Here is a 20,403-nt window from a genome sequence, read left to right as displayed (position 1 = left end):
TAAGGGTAGCAAATCAGCTTTACTCAGGAAATTAGCAAACCTATATGACCTGGGAGGAACCATTTTTTAAGTCAGGGCCTGTCTCCAGGGCTCATTTTATCTGCAAGTGTAATAAATCCCGAAACCCTTCCAAATCTTCGTTCAGGTTAAGGGCAAAGGCAAGGCCTGGTCATCAGAAACCATTGTTGAAATGGCCCGTATCCACGAGCTAGAAAGTCTGTAGACAAGGTGGTCTGGTTACTGGGTCTTACAGTCCCCATTCTGGCCATTGGCTGTCTTTACCTTCTTCAGCTCTCTCTGCAACTCTTCCTCTGCATCTAGGACCTCTTTTGGCTTTTGGTACTGGGGATGAGAAGGATAAATCAGGACAAAGAGTGAAAGACCTTTTTACCCTTCCTAAATGGTACCACAGTTGCATCCCATCCCCACAAGAATGCACACTTGCCCCCCCACCCCAGTATTCTCTATTCCCCATGTATTACCCCCTATTCATTATGCCTTCAGATCAGAAAAGAAGCAGGGATCTTGTGTGAGGGAAGGAAGAGGGAGAGAATAAAGGATACTGAAAGGTGGGTCTTACAGTAATGATTAGAGTACAGTTGGCATAGGCAAAGTTCAATGCAGAGCTGTTCAGTGGAAGCTGGTATCGGTCCATGTCAGGAATGGAGAATTTCTTGTAGTACCTGTGTTAAATGTCAACATAGAGCAAGCCTTATAAGAAAGAGGATGTGGCCCTCTTCAGACCTTCGGGGTCCTGTCCCTACCCAGGGCTAGATCAGGGAAGCCTGGAGGCTCTTGTCCCCACTGCAAAGGGGGGAAATGGTAAAAAGGTGCCAAAGGGAACAGTAGCAAGCCTGGCCAAATGACTAATTGTGGCATTCTAGACGTAACCACAACAGTGGGCACTCCACAAGTCAATGGGGCCTTCAGGGAGTTCACAAGGACAGGCTACAAATCTGTTCAACATCCCAGTTCTGTGGTACTGACTCCCCCTCCCACCAACAAGCAAATAACTCTTGTTTTGTGTCCTTAGAACCCATTGTACTTGGGATAACTCTTCCCTCTCTTCTCCCTCAGGCACCAAGTAAAAAGATCACTTGCACTAGGAGCAGCACTGGGACGTGGAGCCAGGTCTAGGTTTACATATGTGTCTGACTTTAGGTAAATTAAGTCCCCTCCCTTCTGGGCCTTCAGATTCCTTACCTAGAACCCAGACAGGATATCTAGAATTTTGGGAGGCTTTAATTAGATTATGCAAATAGGCATAGTGCCATTTTCATCATACTGCTCTTTGGATTCTTGGCAGCCAGCCTTTGATAATGTTAATTTCAGAGCCTCTAAGGTCTATATCTGCCCCTACTGTTCTGCAAAAGCAATGAAAAGAAAATTTACCCATTTCTAAAAGGATTATCTTCACAGCCAAATGACTCCACATGATCATGTATTATAATGGTCCAGTAACTCCTTTTGGGATTCTAGACTTCCCTTGCTGGATGGAGCCTGTTACCTGTTATCCTCAACTCCCCTCAAAATTAATCTTCAGATAATTCTGTCTAGGCCTCCGAAAGAACAAAATTATGTCTACTCAGTCACTAGGTTCTTCATTGCCTTTGGGGACTTTAACTGTAGGACATCACTCAAAGGATGTGGACTGATAGCTTTAAGACTATTCTCACTTTTGGGGACATTGAATGAAGCTCTTGGACGGGGTTAATGACTCACTAGGTTGTCACACCCTGAGTAATGGAGCCATAACTAAAGTACTAGAATAGTTAACTCTAAAATAGACATTCGACTTCATCTAGTCTGTAGATGTAATTTTGTAGAAAACAAAAGTGGGAAGGGAAGAAATTTGCCTAAAGCCATAGTTGATGGCAGAGCTGGTATCCAGAAGTCATTCTTTGTTATTAACAATATTCCATTAGTAAGCATTTATTAAGCACCAACTATGTGCCAGGCACTGTGCAAGGCACTAGGGCTATAAAGAAACTCAAAAGACAGTTTGCTCTCATTGGAGGAGATAACAACATGAAAAAAAAAACAAAAAAAAAAAAACATGCATATACATACAAGATAAACTGGAGATAAATCTACAGAGAAAAAAGTCTTCAAGAAGGTAGGATTTTCATCTGGGATTTGAAGGAAGCCAGGAGGCAGAAACATGAGTATTCCAGGTATGGGATGGAGGGTGGGTGAGGATACACAGCAAAAAATGCTCGGATGGGAGTTTCTTGTTCAAGGAACACCAAGGAGGCTGCTCTAGCAATTAAAGCCATGCAAAGTGTTTATTTGTGGTATCTCATTTGGTCCACTAAAGCTCCTGACTCGCCCCCTGGTAATAGGATTACATGGCTGATTATTACCCTAACCTCTACCAGGCTGGGCATCCAAAGGTCCCTTTAGTGGGCCAGTCCTGGCCAGCCTGGAATGCCAAGGTGGGGAGAGAGGGATCCTGGGGAGAGGTTCTTTGTTGCTTTCCCAGAGGCCCTCAGAAGCCCTTGGCAGGTAGAAACCTGTGGAGGGGTGGTAGGGAGGGCTTGTGGATTCAGGCTGGGGGTGGGGAAGCTACCTCTCTAAGGGATCACTTCAAAGGCCTTGATGACCAGGTACATTTGGCTACAATTGCTCTACTTTCCCCCTCCTCCCATCCGGGCTGGGTCAGGGGAGGGTCCCGGCCTTCTCCCCAAGGCTCTCCCTCACTTGACTGGAGGGACAGGAGAGGAAGTGTGTTTACTTAAAGGTTGACAGTTCAAAAGGAGAGGAACATCCCTTGTTCCTTTCCTCAGCAAACCAGCTTTGAGGCACTAATGGCACGAAACCTTTAGTTTATTTTCCAAAGCTCTGCCCCAGAGAAAGCCGATCCATCCGCCTGCCCGCAGGGGTGGAATGCTGGCCTCCTCCACTCTTCCCAGCTTTTCCTAGCCTCTGCCTGGGGCTACAGGGTCACTGGGCTGGGCCGAGGAAAGGTGGCAGACACCGATAATAGGGAAGTGTCAAAGGTTAAACAGCAGAGATTAGATGAACACAAAGACTTGTTAAGGAAGTGTTAACTTCTTACCAACAGACACAAAAAAGCTGTGCTCAGAAAAGGGAGGCTAAGATCCAGAGAAACACGCACAGTTCCCCGGAGTTGGGGAAGTGGGGTGGGGGCCGACCCTAGCGCTAGGGAGGATAGTCGGGGAAGAAGCCCACGCAGGCTGGCAAGGCGGTCTCACCTGTGCCTTGGGGGATGGTGGCATTTGGGAAACGGGAATGAGGAGAGTTCAGGGCTCCTTTGAAAGCTCGGACGTCAGCTCGACAAAAGCTTAAGAACTGAGTATGGGTGAGGGTCTGGCTTGTACTGGGAATCTGGCACTGCCAGGAGAGCTTTCCCGACAGCCAGGCCTCAGGAAGTCAGTGGCCCTGGGTATTGGGCCAGGGAGTGGGCTGGTCTGTGGGAGCCTCTTTTCAGATTCCTTGCACTTGGAGCTCACCCAGAGGATCTGGGAAGAACTGCACTGGATTCTGTAATCAGCAGTCTGACTGGGATTCACTTCAAAGGAAGCCTCCTGCCTTGTCCTCTGACAGTTTGGCCCAGAGTCCTGCCTGCCACCATCAGTTACAGGGCTCCAGATCCCGTGGCTTCTATCTCGGACACACAAAATCTTCTGGGCAACTACTGGGTCAAGAGATGTGGGCCTGTTTAGGCCTGGGCCATTCTAGGCCCTTGGAAGTGGAACCGGTGGAAGAGCCCCTGAGCATGACCACAGCGTGGACCTTACACCTAGATCTGTACACACACTCTGCCACTGCTGCCTTCTTCAAGCCCTGGCTCATCCCTTCCTCTTAAAGTCTAATGGCTTATGGAGGAGAGAGCTGGAAGGATGCACTGTACAGGACAGGGAGCCCAGAAAAGAGAATGGCAGTTTCCATCGATTCTGTGCTTTAGGATTTTCAAAGTGCTGGGCATGCCACAACAGGAGCCCTTCTCAAATACAGGCCCCTCCAGAATCCAGAGACCCTCACAGAACCCTAGGCTGATCAAAATGGAAAAGCAGAGTCGGGATACGTCCCTAGTCTTGTGACCCTCTCAGCCTGTTTCCCTCTTGCATACACATACACAAGCAGCCTTATTAAGTATACATGTTTTCTCTCCATCCTTCCCATATTCACACACCACTGAACTGACAGATGCACTCATTTGCACAGATACTCATTTGTACACGGAGGCCCATACAGATGTGTCCCTCCAGTGTGGAGTCGCTGGATCTCTGAAAGCCTGAGACATCTTGTTGGGGGACACAGAAGTCACAAGGGAAAGGGCTCAATTGGGACTTCCAAATCTCCTGCACCTCGGGCCCCCAGAGCTTTCTTCTTTTCTGGTCAATCCTTCCTTTTTGACATATACTATAAGTAAGAAAATGACCTGGGTTGGATACGTGCAAGGACCACACCAACACCACCAATGAAAAAGATTACTAAAAGAAAGCTGAACCCTTGATTAATGGAAAAGCCACTGAAAATCTTAGTGAAGAAATAATGAAACCCATCCCTTTTTCTCTTGGCAGAGAAGTACTAAGTCAGGATACGTGATCATTGTATTTGGTGTTTGCATGAAGCACAGAACAAAGAGAACAAAGGGACCTGAGCAATAATCTATTTGGACCAAAGCTGGAAAACGTCCCCATCAAGACATATTTGATAGGGAGCCCTCCAGCTTCAGCATCCAGGCCTTCAGGGAGAGGGGACACAATGCTTAAAGGAGCCCTTCCTCCATTTCTGGGCATTTTTAAAAGACATCTAAACTAAAGTCTCTTGTTATTGGTTCTTCCACATAGGACCAAACCTTAGCAGTTTAATTCATTTTCCACAGAACAGCCTCTTTACACACTCTACCCACACCCCATTTTAAAGCTCACAGGACTTTCACCGTGCCCTTTGGAATGCCTACTCTTTAACAAACTAGCCTTCATTTTAACCCTTTTCCTCTTGCTCCTTTTTATCTTCTCATATTTTGATCCCTAGCTCCCCAGGAATGATTGATAGATTCTTTAGCTGCCATCTCTAATACTGGTACTTCACTCAACCCCCTGGAATTGCTGATCCTGGGGAGGGAATTAAAATACTCCTTGTTCCCTCCAGCTCTCCTCCTCTGGTTCATTCAATCCTTATTTATCACCCATCAAGCCTCCACCAATCTCCAGGACATTCTTTTTTCTTTTCAATGTAGTACAGGCCCAGCTCCTGTCCTTACTTCCCTGATACTCCCTCAAGTACTCTAACCCCAGTTTCTATAATTTATCCATTTCCCATGATCCACCCTCACTTCTGCAGCTGTACATAGCAATGGTCTCACCCTCCCAAGGCTGGCCACCCACTGTCTGCAAAAGCGCATGACTGGATCCTCCACATAATCTCAAGGGGAGAGGACCCCTCTCTCTGGCAAGGCAATCATTTACCTTTCCCAATCTAATTTACTTACTGTCCTACTTGCCACTGTAGCTTTTCAAAGCCTTTTCATCCCCCCCTCAAATCACCCATGACTCCCTCTCCCACTACATTCTCAGCTGAGAACTTGCCTTATATTTCACTGGGAAAAATGAGGACATTTTCCCAAAGCACACTCTTTTCCCTCCTCTATCATCATTCTCACATGAAGAGTCCTTTCTCTTCTAAGGCAAACTCCTCCATGGAGACAAGTGTATGTATGTACAAGACAGCCCCAATGTCCCCACTCTCATTCATCTCTAGTCTCTCCCCATCTGCTAAGCCCAGCCTAGGAGTGCACTTCTGTCTCTTTCCCCCTTGACACACCTTCCAAGAATGCCTCCCTGCCTGCTGGCTCCCCTCCTGCCTCCCACCTCCCCTTTTGTAGTAACACCTTGCCCTGCTAACCAATGCCCCCCTCCCTTTCCTCTCCTCTCCCTTTTCAAAACCTCAACTCTTTGCAGTGTAGCTTCTGGTCTCCTAACTTAGCTGGAAGAGCTGAATTCAGAACTGAATCTATAATTTTTCTTTTTTTTCTTTCCCTTTAAATCCTTCCCTCTTTCTCATTTCCCTATTATAGTGAAGGGTTCCATCATCATCCTGTCACTTGGGCTCTCAAACTAGGAGTCACCCTTGATGCCCATCTTTTTGTTCTATATATTCCATCATTTACCAAGTATGTCATTGCTACCTTGACAGCATCTCTGGAATATGTCCCTTCTGATGAGTCAGGACATCATCACCACACTCCTAGATCATTGCAATAGTTTGTGCTCCTTGGTCTCCCCATCCCACATTTCTGCTGCCTCTAGTCTATCCTCCACCCTAACTATCAAATTGATCTTCCTAAAACACAAATCTGACCATGACATCCTGCAATTCAATCAACTGCAGTTGGTCTCACCTCCAGAATCAAATATAAAATCCTCTGGTTTCTAAAGCTTTCCATAACTCAGCCCCTTCCTACCTTTCCAGTTTTTTCTACACTTCATATTCCTCCTGCTTGTACTCTATAGTGCCATGGATTTCCTCCTTTTCCTTAAATGGGACAGCCCATCTCCAAACTCCAGACATTTTCATCAGCTGACTCGAGGCCCATGAAGCTCTCTCTCCTCATCTTCCTAGCTTTTCTGGCTTTTGTCAAGTCTCAGCTTGAAGTCCCAACTTCAACTAGAGCATTTCTCAAGCCCTTAAAGCTAGTGCCTTCTATTAATTATCTCCAATTTGTCTTGTCTGTATCTTGTCTTTTTCCTGTAGTCTCTCCCATTCGACTCTGAATTCCTTTCTCTCTAGCACTTGGCACAGATCATGGCACTTGGGAGGTGCTTTACAAATGCTTGCTGATTGACAAACTTGAAATTAGCTTTCCTGTTCTTCCTGAGTCTCTCCTCCAGGTAAAACATCTCCTGTTCTTTTAACAGATCCTCATAGGGCTGTCTTCCTTTGGATACTCCCCAGATAAATAACATCCTCCTTAAACTCTTATAACCCCAAACAAACACAATGCTGCAGGTATTATCTGACTGGGGCTGAGTACAGAGGGACAATTTTGCCTCCTTGAAATTCAGACTCAAGCGTGTAAGAGAAAACAGAGGCGTGTGCTGGGGAGGGGATGTTGGCTCAGACCCTCATCCTCTGGGGCCTCAACGTCCCCATCTGGGGATGAAGAGATCTGGGGGAGAGGGAGGCCCCTGGTGCTGGCTCTCGCTCTAGCTGTATCCACCATGGATTTCCTGAGATCCGGGCCAGTCACGCCACTGTCAGGCCCTAGGGAGAGAGTCCGGCACTCAGACTTACCAGGCTAAAAGAAGCAAAGGAAGCATTTGCTTAAGGCTGCTTTGAAAAAGCTCACACTCACCAGTTTTACCACAACTCCCCATAAGCAGTGAGCTATAAATACACAAGACAGGCCATTCTGTGGGCAGGAGGAGAGAAGCTTCTTCCCCTCACGTCCGCCATGTCAGTGGTGGTCCTCTGGCCCAAGGCTGGACCAGCCGCCCTTCACAGGCATCCATCTGAACCGGCTCATCACATCCAGGCTTGGCCATGGAAGACCTTTTTTTCCACTCAGTTAGGGCTGGGCCAATGAGTGGAGCTCCTTCTGGCCAAGAGCGCCACCTATGGCTGGGCTGGCTCTAGGCGCAGACCCAACAGTGGGGTTTTTTGTGTGTGTGGGGGTGTTTTTTTTGTTGTTTTTTTTTTGGTAAACAGTTTTCTTTCCTAAGTAATCACATTTCTGCTTTATATCTGTATTCAACAGTGACCTCTGGGGGAGAAAAAGGAGGCAGCAGCTGGCTTCAGGAACTGCTCGGCAGCAAATTCAAGTGCCTTCAGAAGCACTTTTATTTCCACGTTAGAACTAGGGCCTTCCACACCAGGGAATACTCACTGAAGAGCAGAGTTTGTTTTCCTAAAAGCAATTTCTATATTGTCTGGAATTGCTAAATTCTGCTTCAAGCATAGACTCCTGTTAATGATGAGAATAATAACAGGAATAAACTGCCTTTTATCTGAGGACTTCAAAGTGCTTTATAAACACAAACCCCTTATTAGTATGACTTTGTATTTATAGATGGGGCTAACCATTGGGGCCACTGGCTGCATGTGCAGCAATAACACTGAAATTAATTCATTAATCTCCTCATACCCCAATGAGGCAGGTGGCTGGTCACCCTTCGCCTGCTGTGGTGAAGGCAGGGGAGAGCAGGGCAGGGCGTAGGGAGCCACTCAGGGCCTTTCCCTGTTCACAGGCACGTGCCTTTCCCGTGGGATGGAGATAGAGCAAAAAGCTACTAGGAAGGTAGCTCCCACTGGTCAAGCCAAAAAGTTCCAACAATGAGCTAGCAGGGAAGGGAAGGCTGCCCTGAGTCTCACGCCCTCAGAGGCTGAGGAGGAATGTTAAAAAACAGTTTCACAGGCCAGGGGCAGGCAAATATTAAATTCCTAATGTCTCAACACCCTCAACCCTCATTTTATTTCTCACATTAGTGCCTTGGTCCTCACCTAGGAATGGATTTTGTGCCTACTACTCTAAGCATCCTCCCTCCCAAAGGTATCAGATAATAGCCCCAGGCCCAGTTTCCATAGACACCACTGCTCCCCACCCCCAGGTCAGAAGAGCACCCATGGGCTTCCTGGAGTCCGCTTTGGCTGGTTCCTCTGTGTTTGCTGTGGGGCAGGACTCCGGGGTCTAGATCACTAGAGGGCAGGCCTTTAACTGTGTGTAGTGTGTTTCTCTCCATGGATCTCTTCTCCTCCATTGACGTCACACCTGCACTCACTCCCTGCTCAATAGCTGATACTTGTCCCCCACTTACTCACCCCTTCTAGTCTTAGCTATCCTTTCTTCTCTATCCCTCCCACTGCAACTCACCAGCTGGGGGAGTGAATTGGAACCTGTTCGACTTCATACTACTTTCAGACTCTCCCTTTTCCACTATCACCTCCTTTGATTTTCATTCTGTTCAAATTTATTGATCACTTGGGATCCTGGTGGCCATCGATGTACCAAGAGTTTAAGACCTGGCTCATAGTCCCCTCTCTGCTGGAGCTCCTGCTTCTGCTGCAGGACTTCTACAAGTGTTCTCATGTTGCCTCTAGTGTCCTACCTCTCCAGATCCTGGCTCAGCTGCTTTCCTATGACCTTCTGATCCTTTCCACCTCAGCCAGATAGCATCAGACTCTTACTTCACTTCTACATCTAGGACTCCAAGATTTCCGAATATGATCATCTTCTCTTGTGCCTTTGTTCCCTCTGCTTTAAAATCTCTTCTCTTGTTCTTAGTCCTCATGGTGACCTATGTTCCCTCCTTCCTCCTTGGTCTCAATCCCTTGGTTAATCAGTCTGACAATACCAATCTTGCCTCCCTCAACTACTCCCATGGGTTTCCTTTTTTGGTCATTCTCACCTGGTGCTGAGCCAGAGGAAGATACCTTGCCAGGCTCCTCTCCTCTCCTCCTATCTCTCCCTCCCCCCCACCCCCACTTCAGCCTTCACCATGCACCTCAAACGGCTCTCCAAAATTACCCAGGACTTACCTGCCGGACCTCCCAGTGTTCCTGTCGGTAGCTGGTGGCCACATTCTCTTTCTGACTACTTTTTCTCTTTGTTTTTCTTTTCTTCTCTGCTAGGTTCCTCCTATCTATCTGACTACTCATTCTGTCTCTTTGGGTAGACCTTCATCCATACTCTGCCCACTAACCTCCAAGGTTCTCTTGCAGGCTCTCTGTTTTTTTTTTCTTCTCTTTACTATATCCCTAGGTAATTTCATCAGTTCCCATGGGTTCAATGATAACCTCCATGCTGATGATTCCCAGGCTTCAAATGTCTACTGGCTATTTTGCATGGGACTTCTATGGGTATCTCAAACTCAATGTGTCTCCTACAGAGCTCATTCTCTTTCCTCTCAGAGCTACGCCTCTCCCACAATTCCTTATCTCTGTCAGGGCTACCATGGGACTCTGATTCCCAAGTTCAGAATATTGGTATCATCCTGCCTTCCTCAACCCCTTCTCGCTCTAATCACTTAGCAATGCTGTCATTTTTGCCCTCACAATCTCTTTGATACATCCATACTCTTTTCTCTGCTCATGCTGCTACGCTCTAATTCAGGCCCTTATCCCTTCTTGCCTAGACTTACGGCGACAGCTTTAAAAAGGTCTCTGTACTCTGATGCCGAGGAACTTTCCTAAAGCACAGGTCTGACCGTGTCTCCATCCCTCCTGCCCACCCAATAAACTCCAGTGGCTCCTTCCTGCCATCAGGACAAACATACAATTCTGTATTTGACCCTTCGAGCTCCTCTACTTTTCTAGTTCTCATACTTTAGTCTCCTCTGTGCAGTCTATGTACTGGCCACGTGGGTCAGTTTGCTGAGACCCCGTTCTCATTTTTGCGCTTTTGCCCTGTCCCTATTTCCATGATCACGATGCTCTCGCTCCTCAGCTCTGATTCGGTCTTCTGGTCTCTTTCCAGACTCTGCTTAAATCCCACCTCTTGCAGGCCTCTCCCAGTCTTTCCCCGTCCCTGGCTGCGTCTTGTATCAACTGATTTATCGGCATCTGTCTCCTCCATTGGAACATAAGCTCTCTGAGGGGATTGTCTTTGCCTTTCTCTAGCCCCAGCACTAACCTTATCCAGGACAACTGACTGACAGGAGAGACTGGACCAATGAGGCGGCTCCTCAGTTTTGAGGGGAACCAGGTTCCTCACTCTCCTGTCCAGTGCTGATCAGACTTTTCATAAACTGTTACTACCGATAGATAGATCGTCCTGGGATCACAGAAGCCCAAACTACGGCTATCCCCAGCACCAAAAGTTTAGGGACAACAAAGCCAACAGTAGGGATCAGTTTGCCAAACAGCACTGCCCAGGAAGCCAAAGGTATTTCTTTTAGTTTCTCGGATGGGGTTTGGGTTTGTCAAGTCAGAAGCCACAGATTTCTAACTGGAGGTGATCCCTAATTTACAGGAGGGGAAAGAGATCCAGGACAGTGAAATGGCTTGTTGAAGGTCACAGGGGCAATCACAGGGCAGCACTGCAGCTGGGACTCAGCTCCTCCAACTAAATCTGGTGCCTTTTCAATCCTTTATCATGCCTCCTCCTTCCCTCCTTCCATCTTCCCTTCTCCCTGGTAGAAACCCCAGCTGAAGGCTGGGGCTGCTCCTACAGGCCACATCAGCACTGAGCTCCACCCAGGCTCTGCAGCCCTCCACTCATCATGCAACTTACTTTTTGTTGGTGGTCCGGACAATGAGGCAGCGCTCACTCTGGTCCACGGAGACACTATAGACATCCTTAGGATAGGGAAGATTACGAATCCGCCACTGAAAACTCGTTTTTGTATCCTTCCGCATGAAGATTGGCTGGGGAGAACAATCCAGTTCATGACAGGTGGCAAACATGGGAGACCAAATGATAGCTCCAAACCTCCCCACTTCCAGCACCCCTGGGGAGAAGGCTCTTCCCCTGTCCTCTCTGCCCCTATTATCATTGTTGACAAAACTGTGGCCCAGAGGCCCTGTCCCAGATAAACAAACTCCCTCGTTCTGATAGGAATACCCTTAACCTGGCCCTCTCAGTAGCCTGGCCTGAGAGACGTACATTAGAACTGCTTTCCTTGATGAGCTCTGACCCCAGGACTCCACCTGCAGAAGCTGTTGGCTCTCCCACTTCTGTCTGCCATGGGCTCACAGCTCCCAGAGCATTCTTTACCCGCCACTTTCTAACTGGAAAGAAAAGAAAGCAAGTGAGTCATCCGTAAAGGGAACTCTCTTCTGCCTAAAAGTAAACATCAAAAATGATAACTGGTGCCGGAGAAATCTCAAAGTGGCAGGTTAACCCTTTATGATGAGCCATTACTGACTTTCTGTAGAAAGCCCTCAACTTAAGAAAACTTCACTTTAGAGCATTAAATTTTGCTTTGTAAGAAAAGGCAGTCACCCTCAGGCCCTTATTTAGATTAGTTTGTATGAAACAGATTAGGAATAGCAGACATGTTGCTTCTCAAAGACAACGTGACAGTCTCTCACATGGTGGCTGACAGCAGGTAAGGGAAGAGATACCAGGACTACAAATGGAGCCAGTGATTCTAAGGGCAAGTTTTCCCCAGAACCTGGGGACATCATTGTCATAAGGAAAATAATAAAATGTCAAAGTTGCAAATAACCTTAGTGAGCATCTAGTCACCATGATAGCAAGGTAGTGTGGTGTCAAAGAAAGACTTGTTCTGGCATAAGAATCCACTATTTGACAAAAACACTATGGTAGAAACTAAGTAGAGACCAATATCTTATACTGTATAGCAAGGTAAAGTCAAAATGGGTACAAGATTTAAACATAAAGGGTGACACCATAAGCAGATCAAGAGAGCAAGGAATAGTTTGCCTGTTAAGATTTATGAAGATGGGAAGAATTTATGACCAAATAAGAGATAAAGAACATTGTAAGATGTAAAGTGGATAATTTTATTATATCAAATTACAAAGGTTCTGCATAAGCAAAACCAATTCAATCAAGATTAGAAGGAAAGCAAAAAACCTGGCAATTTTCATAGCAAGTATCTTTGATAAAGCCCAAATATATAGAGTACAGAGTCAAATTTATAAGAATACAAATCATTTTCCAATTGATAAATGAGAAAGGATATAAATAGGCAGTTTTCAGATGAGGAAATCAAAACTACCTATAATCATCTAAAAATGCTCTAAATCATTACTGATTAGGAGAAATGAAAATTAAAACAACTCTAAGGCACTATCTCACACCTATCAGAGTGGCTATCAGAAAAGGAATATGATAAATGTTGGAGAAGATATGGGAAAATTAGGATACTAATGTATTATTGCTGGCCTTGTGAGCTGATCCAGCCATTCTGGAGAACAATTTAAGAAATATGCCCAAAGGGCATATTTGCATTTATATGCATACCCTATGATCTAGCAATATCACTAATAGGTTTATATCCAAAAGAAATGATTAAAAAAAGGGGGGGGGGAAGGATCTACATGTACAAATATATTCATAGCAGCTCTTGTGTGAAGGGAAAGAACTGAAAATTGAGAGGATATCCGTCAATTGAAGAATGGCTGAACAAATTATGATACATGAATAGAATGGAATACTATGTGCTATAAGAAATGATAAGCAGATGGATTTCAGAAAAACCTCGAAAGACTAGCATGAACAAAGCAAAGTGAAAAAGGTTATCATATACGTTAACAGCAAAATTGACTTAACTTTCCTCAAAAATAGAATGATCCAAGAAAATCCCAAGAGAGTTGTGTTGGAAAGTTCTATTTGCATCTAGGGAAAGAACTGAATGCAGATTGAAGCATACTATTTTCACTTTTTTTATTGTTTTTTTATTTTTGTTCTGTTTCTTCTTTCACATGACTAATATAGAAAAATATATTACATGACTGCACATATATAATCAATATCAAATTACTTAGAGAATATCAAATCTTAAGGGAAAGAATTTGGAATTCAAAATTTTATCTAAAATGATTTAAAATTGTCTTTATATGTAATTGGAAGAATGAAATAATATTTTTAAAGAAAGGGGGGAAAAAAAGAGAAAGACTTGTTATTGGAGTTCCTGAGTTCAAATTCGGATTTGATTTTCTCCTTGTGACATCTTAGATAAGTCACTTAAACTTCATCGTGTCAGTTTCTTGACCAGTAAAATAAGGATATTCCTTGACCTCTGACATCCCTCTGTACTCTAAATCTATATTGCTATAATCTAAACCAATCTAGACCCCTCATTTTGTAAATGAAGAAGCTGAAATTTCATCTTTCAACTTCTCTCCTCTTCCCAAATAGCTTCTTAAACTTTTCCCATTTACGACCCCTTCTTATCTGAGAAATTTTTATATGATCCTGTCTCCAATCTGAGCTGAGGGGTTTCTAGCAACATTTATGCATGCTCCATCCAAAGTACTCATGCTATATGTTCAGAACCAAAGCTGCAGTGAAGGTATACAATGTAATATGGGCAAGTGCTGCCAGAAACTAAAATCACCTCGGGTTTATTACACATTTGATTCAGAATTAATTTCTGGTCATTGCATTCATAAATCTTCTATGACTGCCAATTTTTCCATGACCCCATGTTCAGTTTTGCATTTGGGATTGAGATCCACAGTTCAAGAAGCTTTGATACAGGCTGTTCCCAACTCAAAAATTGGTTATAAAGAACAATGAAAGCTCAAAACTAGAATAAGAATGCTGATTTCTTGACCCTGAGTTTTCAAAAAAAAGTTCTATTTATTACACTTCTAAATAAAGGAGGGAAGTCCATCAAAAAATTTTTAAGACTTAAAAGAAAATAATTTTGGCAATGAGGTGGCAGTTATCTAGAAAATAATATTACCTCATAGGGAGCATTCTCTGACAATATTGGAGTCAATGCTAGTGTAATTATGAGCTCTCATAGTACATTGCAACCTGGGATTTCCTACCTACTCTTTTTGATTTTGCTTCAGGGATACCATGTTCCCATAGTTCCTGCTACATAACACCTGATCTCTTCAACATGGACCCCAAAGCTATTTATGATTGGAATTCAGAGCTCTTAGTGGCTTTTCTTGTCTCTTTCCCAAACAAGCCTTTTTCACCAAAAGAATGAAAACTATCACTACAAACCGGTAAGACATCACTCCATTTCCTCTCTCCAGTAGCAGTAAGATCCAGAAATGATTCCAAGAAAGTCCTCATCCTCTCTATCATGTACACACATAGACAATTTATCTGCTCATTCCTTTGCTCCTCTTTATTCCTGAATTCAAGGACAGTTTCTACAGCAATAAAAGAATTGTTTTCCACCTGCTGTCACTCTGATTTGATTATATGTTAAAGCCAAACCAGTGTGTTCAAGGCCACTCCCCAGCAAAGGCAGGGCCAGTCCTTGGAAGGGAGACTTTCAATGAATCTCAGAGAGTCTGAGGAGAAAAATTCAAATGCTGTAGAGCCAGAGGTGGGGAGTGGGAAGAGAGGGAGGAGGTGGGGTGTCCAGCTCCTTCTCCAGAGTCAGTTTGACCCAATCTAAAGAATCAAACTGACTGCTGATGGCTCCACCATTCAGGTGGGATAGAAAGTGAAAGTCCCCAAAGTCTTTTCCCCCAAAGCTCTCAGGCCTGGCCCATTTCCAATGTGGATAATTACATTCCATGTTCTTAAATATTCCCTGCAGTGTAAGCTGAAGACAGGATTCTTCTTTTCTTCCCTAAAACTCTGCTGTGCTGCTGTATGACTATTAAACAGCTGCCACATCCTGTCCCGGAGGAGGCTGAAGTGAACCGCATGGGTCATTTATAAAGTTGGTGAAGTGCTTGGGGTTGAAGATGCTCAAAATTCTCCACAGACAGCCTGGGCTGGTTAGGTTGGTGGTCAAATATCAGGGCAGAGTAAGCCAATAAATGAATGTCATCTAGCACAGAAGGCTGTCCTACAGGTATGCCCTCTCTGAATTTCTGATCTTTATGACCTGGTTATGTACTTTTCCTCTGGTAAAAAAAGACCATTTACATTTTGGGGGAGTGGGAGGTGTGAGGAACAGGAGTGAAGAGAGTAAAATGGTAGGAATCAATATAAAAGGTTCTTAATACATACTTCCTCTTAGGCAAATGCTATCATTTACTTTCTGATATTTCTGCCAGAAAATTAGCCTGGCTTATTATCAAATCTGCATAAGAAACTGGAGAAAAGAGGGAAGGTTTCATTAATGTCATGGTGACTACTCTCTATATTACATTTCACATTCTGTATGAACTAGTGCCACCCTGAGTTTATTTAGATTTTCAAGCTTAAAGGCAACAAACAGAGGCCTGGGAGAGAGAGACAGAGGCAGTGTTCTGACCTTGAGTGACTAAGTCGCAGTCTCAGCTGCCCTGGGGGTGGCTAGAGCCGTGGGTGGGGCACCACAGCCATAAAACCACTCCAGAACTTTGGGGGCTGGAAGGAAAATGTGAAGGACGAAGAATGGGGGTCTGAGAGCCAAGAACACTGGATTCGAATCCACTCCATTTCTCAGTGACCTTCTGGCTAAGTTTTGATCTCCTGTCTCGGGTTCTCCTTTTCTGCTTTGAGAAGTAGCCCCGACTTTCCCTACCTTCCAGTACAAGTAGTGATACACAATAGGCCAAAATTCTATGGCTTAAAGGACCTGTATTTCTCAGGTCATTATCTCATCTCCAGGTAAAGCAGAGACCTGGGATTTGTATATTTGCCACAGTTAAGAGTTTCTTGATTTGCTCCACATGGAGGACACAGAAAGCTGGAGCTGGAGCTGGGAGCGTGGCTTGGAGGCCAGCCTGGCAGTGGGCAAGTCACGTGACCTTTCCCTTTCCTATGTTCTCTCCAGTTAGGCATTCCAAGGCTATCCCCCCTAGGGAGTGCTATAAATTACTATGCATTGTGAGGATATTACTACTGTGCTGCTTTCCACTGAACTGGTGTCACATGCTAAACACATCAAGATTTTTAATAGCAGCAGACTAAACCAACTGGGACTAGAGCCCAAGCTGTTCATAATAAGGAGGGAGCCACACTTTGTGTTTGGTCCAAACATGCGCAGAACACATACCTTAAGACTGGAGAATAGAACACCAGTCAGTTTAATCCACTGTGTTGACTCAGGACATTTATGAGCTGTCAGAAAAGGGAAAAGAAATTCCCCATCCAATACTGGCTGTCGATCAGACCCAGGAAGGAAATAACCCATCCCATGGTTCCATCACTGGTCTTAGCATTTTCAGATGGAACTTAATAAAGAGACTGATACCAGAAACAAACTGCCAACTCCCAAAGCTGACAGGCTCAGTCTGTAGGTCAAACACTGACAGCAAAAGAACTTCAGCATTCAAGACAATGGTTAATATGGATATGCATGCCCCGCAGAGAAATTGAATAAATCAAATAATTCCCAGAAATCAGGCCATTAGACTGTATTCACGATCCTGTTCTTGAAGAGGAGGAGGTAGCGGAATTAAATTTAATTAGTGAAAATGAGAAGGCTGTGTAGTCATAGATCTTCCCCGGAATGCCCCGCAGCAAAGTCAGACCAAAGGAGCCCTTCCTGACCTGGAATGGAGCAGGGGAACTGGAAGTTGGCCTTTGACAAGATAGCCAGACCTAAGCTGGTTATCCCAATGTGACTGTCTGAGCTTTGGTTTTCAGCCCAAGGTTTAATAGGAAAATGGGAAGCCTTGGCTACAAGTTGCCCTCCCTTCAGTTTTCAAAAAGACAGAGCTTATCCAATGCTCTGACCCTGGGTACCATTGTGCTTAAGAGTAGGTTACTCTGGAGTTCTGGGGTCATTAAGATCAGCCCAACAGCTTAGATCTCTTCCAGAACTTGATCCTGAGATCCTCCTCAGAAGTAGGGAGAAGCGGATTCTGTGATTTCCACAGTCCTATCTGCCCACTTTGCCTAGTGACTTCCTGTTCCTTACCTAGTAGTTCACTGGTTTTGACATCATACTCTTCAGCCATCTCCTTTCCATCAGGGAACAGGTAATGCACTTTCCTCCTTCCTAAAGAGAAAGCATACAAAGAACTATGTGTAAAAAAGCTGACCCAGGTCTCCCCTGCTGGGTCACTCCCACCAGAGAGGCTGTTAAAGGCCCCTACAAATGTCCCTCCCCGGGGCTGCCTTTGCCACTACCTCCCTACCAACTCATACATATCATGCCTTCAGAGACTCATTCACCTTCAAAAAGACTTTCCTGACTGATTGCTAGTGCCTTCCCTGGAAGTTATTTTATATTTGTGATCATAGAGCCAGAGATGGAAGGGACATCAGAGGCCACACAATTCAACCTCCGCTCCCCACTTTTCTTTAACCAGATGAAGAAGCTGGGACTCAGAGAGGTAAAGCGGTCACCTAGCAAGTAAACGGAAGAGGTAATATTTGAAGCCAGTCTCTCTGGATCCATGCTGTCAAAGGCAGAATGGTATAGAAAAAAGAGAGCTGGCCCTGAAACTTCCTATGTTCCAGGCCATGCTCTGAGTGTAAGTCACAGAAGCAGCTCAGAAGGCAGTCCCCCAACCTAATTCCCGCCTTACTCCACCTGTCCTTTGTATTTACCTCGAGTGTCTAGTTAGTAGGACTATCAACCGTTAAGTAGAGCAGTTTTGTGATTTTTTTCTTGTCTGCTTTTTTTTAGTTTGCACATATATTTGGTTTTTCCAGCTAGATTGTAAGGACAGCTATGTCTTCTCTTTAGCATTCTCTCTCCCCCAGGGGCCCACAGCAGGCACCAAATGAATGCTGGCAGAGTAAGTATTTCAAGCCTCCCTGACTACTATCACTTAAATCCTGCCTTGATTTTCCCCACTAGCCAAATAGCAGGATAGGAAACAGGAAGAAACCATAGAAATCACCTAGCTCAATTACTTCAATTTTATGGATTCGATTCAATTCCACAAATATGCTTTAAACTTCTACAATCCACTAGGTACTGTACAAGGTACAATGGATGTGAAGTCAAAAAGCCTGGAGCCTCTGCCCTCAGTCCTGCTGGGGGAATGGGACATGTGCACAAGTAAGTGTAACACAAGACCACTATTTGCAGGAGTCAAAGCACTAACAGCGCAGGAGCTCAGAAAAGGCTTCACAGAAGAAGTAGCACAACAAACATTAAAAATACGAAGAAAAAACAGAAACGATCCCTGACCGCAGGAAGCCTACATTCTAAAGGGGGGGGAGACATGGGCATAAATCAATACACAGAAGATAAATACAAAGCCCATGGAAGGTGATCTCCGAGGGAAAGGCGCTGGCAGTCGGGAGTTCAGAGAAAAGCCTCCTGTGGAAGGTGCGTTTACGCTGAGTCTTAAAGGACGCAGCCAGCCCGGGAGTCCGGCTGCTCACAAAGTGCATCAAGGAAAGAAGTAGGAAAGAACCAGTGAAATCTGGCAGGGTGAAAGACGGGCACGAGCAGCACGGGAAGGATGGGGGGTGGTGGGGCGGGGCGGCACCCCCCAGGTCCAATCATGTAGTTATTGGGACAGTCGAGAAGAGGGCGGTAACCTTGTGAGGGAGGAGCCGTGACAGATGCAGGAAATGTAGAAACAATCTTAGGGTTTAGTGACTGGAGATGAGGAGTCAGGATGACAGCGAGCTTACGGACTTGGGTTACTGGAGGGACAGGGCGCCCCGGGCACTTGATAGAACTGCGGGCTTCAGGGGAAGAACAACTCTCTTTGGGACGTTTATAAGGCATTCAGAGTGGCGCTCAGGAGAAAGACCCGCCACGGATAAATAAATCTGGAAATCAGCTGCACCGAGATGATTCCTGGGGGATACCTCCCGAGGCGCCCGTCCCTCGGGGGGCAGCTGTACGGGCAGCCCCGGGGAGCAGGCCGCTCCGAAGCCTGCAGGGCTCCTCCACCCTAACTCCCCCGGCCGGAGCCCGGGCCACCGAGCCCACCCCTTCCTTTCCCTGGTGACGCAATCCCGGGGAAAGGAGCTGATCAAGTTCACACAGCTAATCAGTAGCAATTCCACGGGGCATTTTAATGCTAAACTTGGGTTTCTAAGGGATTCCTCTAAGGGATAAAATGCCCGCTTCCGGCCGCTCCCCAAGTGCCTCAGGGCGGCATGGAACGCGAAGGCGGTTCTGGAAATGGTTTAGAACCGCCCAGAACCGGAGCTCCTAAGTGCCCCGCCGGGACCGGAGGGTTCCCGGTGAGAGACAGAAATCCCGGGCTGGCTCCCCGAGGACGCAGAGCCGGATTTGGGCTGAGCATCCTCCCGAAAGACAAGCTCGGGGCAGCAAAGCTGGCTGGCGGCCGCTCCCGGAAGCCCTCCCCTCCCCGGGCACCGGGGAGCCCCGAGGGGCCGCAAGGACGGGGGAGGGAGAGCCCGCGTGGCCCGCCCCCGCCCTCATCGAGCGGATCTCCCTGGGGCAGGACGGTGGAGCCCCTTATGTCAGAGCCGAGGCTGGGGGGTCACACGGAGTGAGGGGCGTAAGTGGGCGGCCCTGGACCCGGGGCTTCTGGCCCCCGACGCCCGCCCGCCCCTCACCGAGCGTAAGCTACTGGACAGCGGGGCAGGGGGGCTGGCAGAGAACGGCGCCCGCAGCAGCCTTCCTGACGCTGCCCACAAAGGGGCTGGGAGCCCACCCTTCCCCAGGTGCACCCCGCCAGGTGGCGGAGGCGGCGGCGGGTGGGGGGGAGAAACTGGGAGGGTAGACGCCGTCCCGGGGGTTCAGGCCGGCTCCCGTTCCGACGGCCGCGGGGAACCTGCAGGGCCACGCCCGTGTTACCGTCCTGCAACAGGGCCGTCTTCTCCGCCGCCCGCAATCTCTCCAGCCAGCCCGGCACCGCCATCTTCCCTTTCCAGGGCTGTGCGACCCGGCGATGCCATGGCAACCGCCGCCGCAGAGCCGCTTCCGGGTGACCCGGAAGATGTCCTGTCACGGACGGGTGGCC

General features: G+C 46.6%; 1 protein-coding gene across 1 annotated transcript; it reads right to left on the bottom strand.

Moving 5' to 3' along the window:
- On the bottom strand, nucleotides 1-20,363 carry DPCD (deleted in primary ciliary dyskinesia homolog (mouse)). Its single transcript, XM_074295391.1, has 6 exons — nucleotides 20,238-20,363; nucleotides 17,421-17,501; nucleotides 11,570-11,694; nucleotides 11,198-11,331; nucleotides 581-683; nucleotides 1-342 (listed from the first exon to the last, which is right to left on the bottom strand). The coding sequence occupies exons 1-6, from the start codon at nucleotides 20,299-20,301 to the stop codon at nucleotides 238-240; spliced, it is 612 nt and encodes a 203-aa protein (XP_074151492.1). The 5' UTR covers nucleotides 20,302-20,363; the 3' UTR covers nucleotides 1-237.
- Nucleotides 20,364-20,403: the final 40 nt, after the last annotated feature.

This window comes from Sminthopsis crassicaudata, chromosome 2, assembly GCF_048593235.1.
Source record: "Sminthopsis crassicaudata isolate SCR6 chromosome 2, ASM4859323v1, whole genome shotgun sequence".
NCBI classification, from domain to species: Eukaryota; Metazoa; Chordata; class Mammalia; order Dasyuromorphia; family Dasyuridae; genus Sminthopsis; species Sminthopsis crassicaudata.
The sequence above is the reverse complement of the archived record's forward strand: the minus strand, read 5'-3'. Positions and strand labels throughout refer to the sequence as shown.

Excerpts from the sequence above, each read along its gene's own strand:
- DPCD (XM_074295391.1), bottom strand. The coding sequence starts at position 20,301 with ATGGCGGTGCCGGGCTGGCTGGAGAGATTGCGGGCGGCGGAGAAGACG. Across the intron at positions 11,695-17,420 it reads CAAAACCAGTGAACTACTAG|TTAGAAAGTGGCGGGTAAAG; the intron begins GTAAGGAACAGG and ends TTTTCTTTCCAG. Across the intron at positions 11,332-11,569 it reads TCAAGGAAAGCAGTTCTAAT|CCAATCTTCATGCGGAAGGA; the intron begins GTACGTCTCTCA and ends TGTTCTCCCCAG.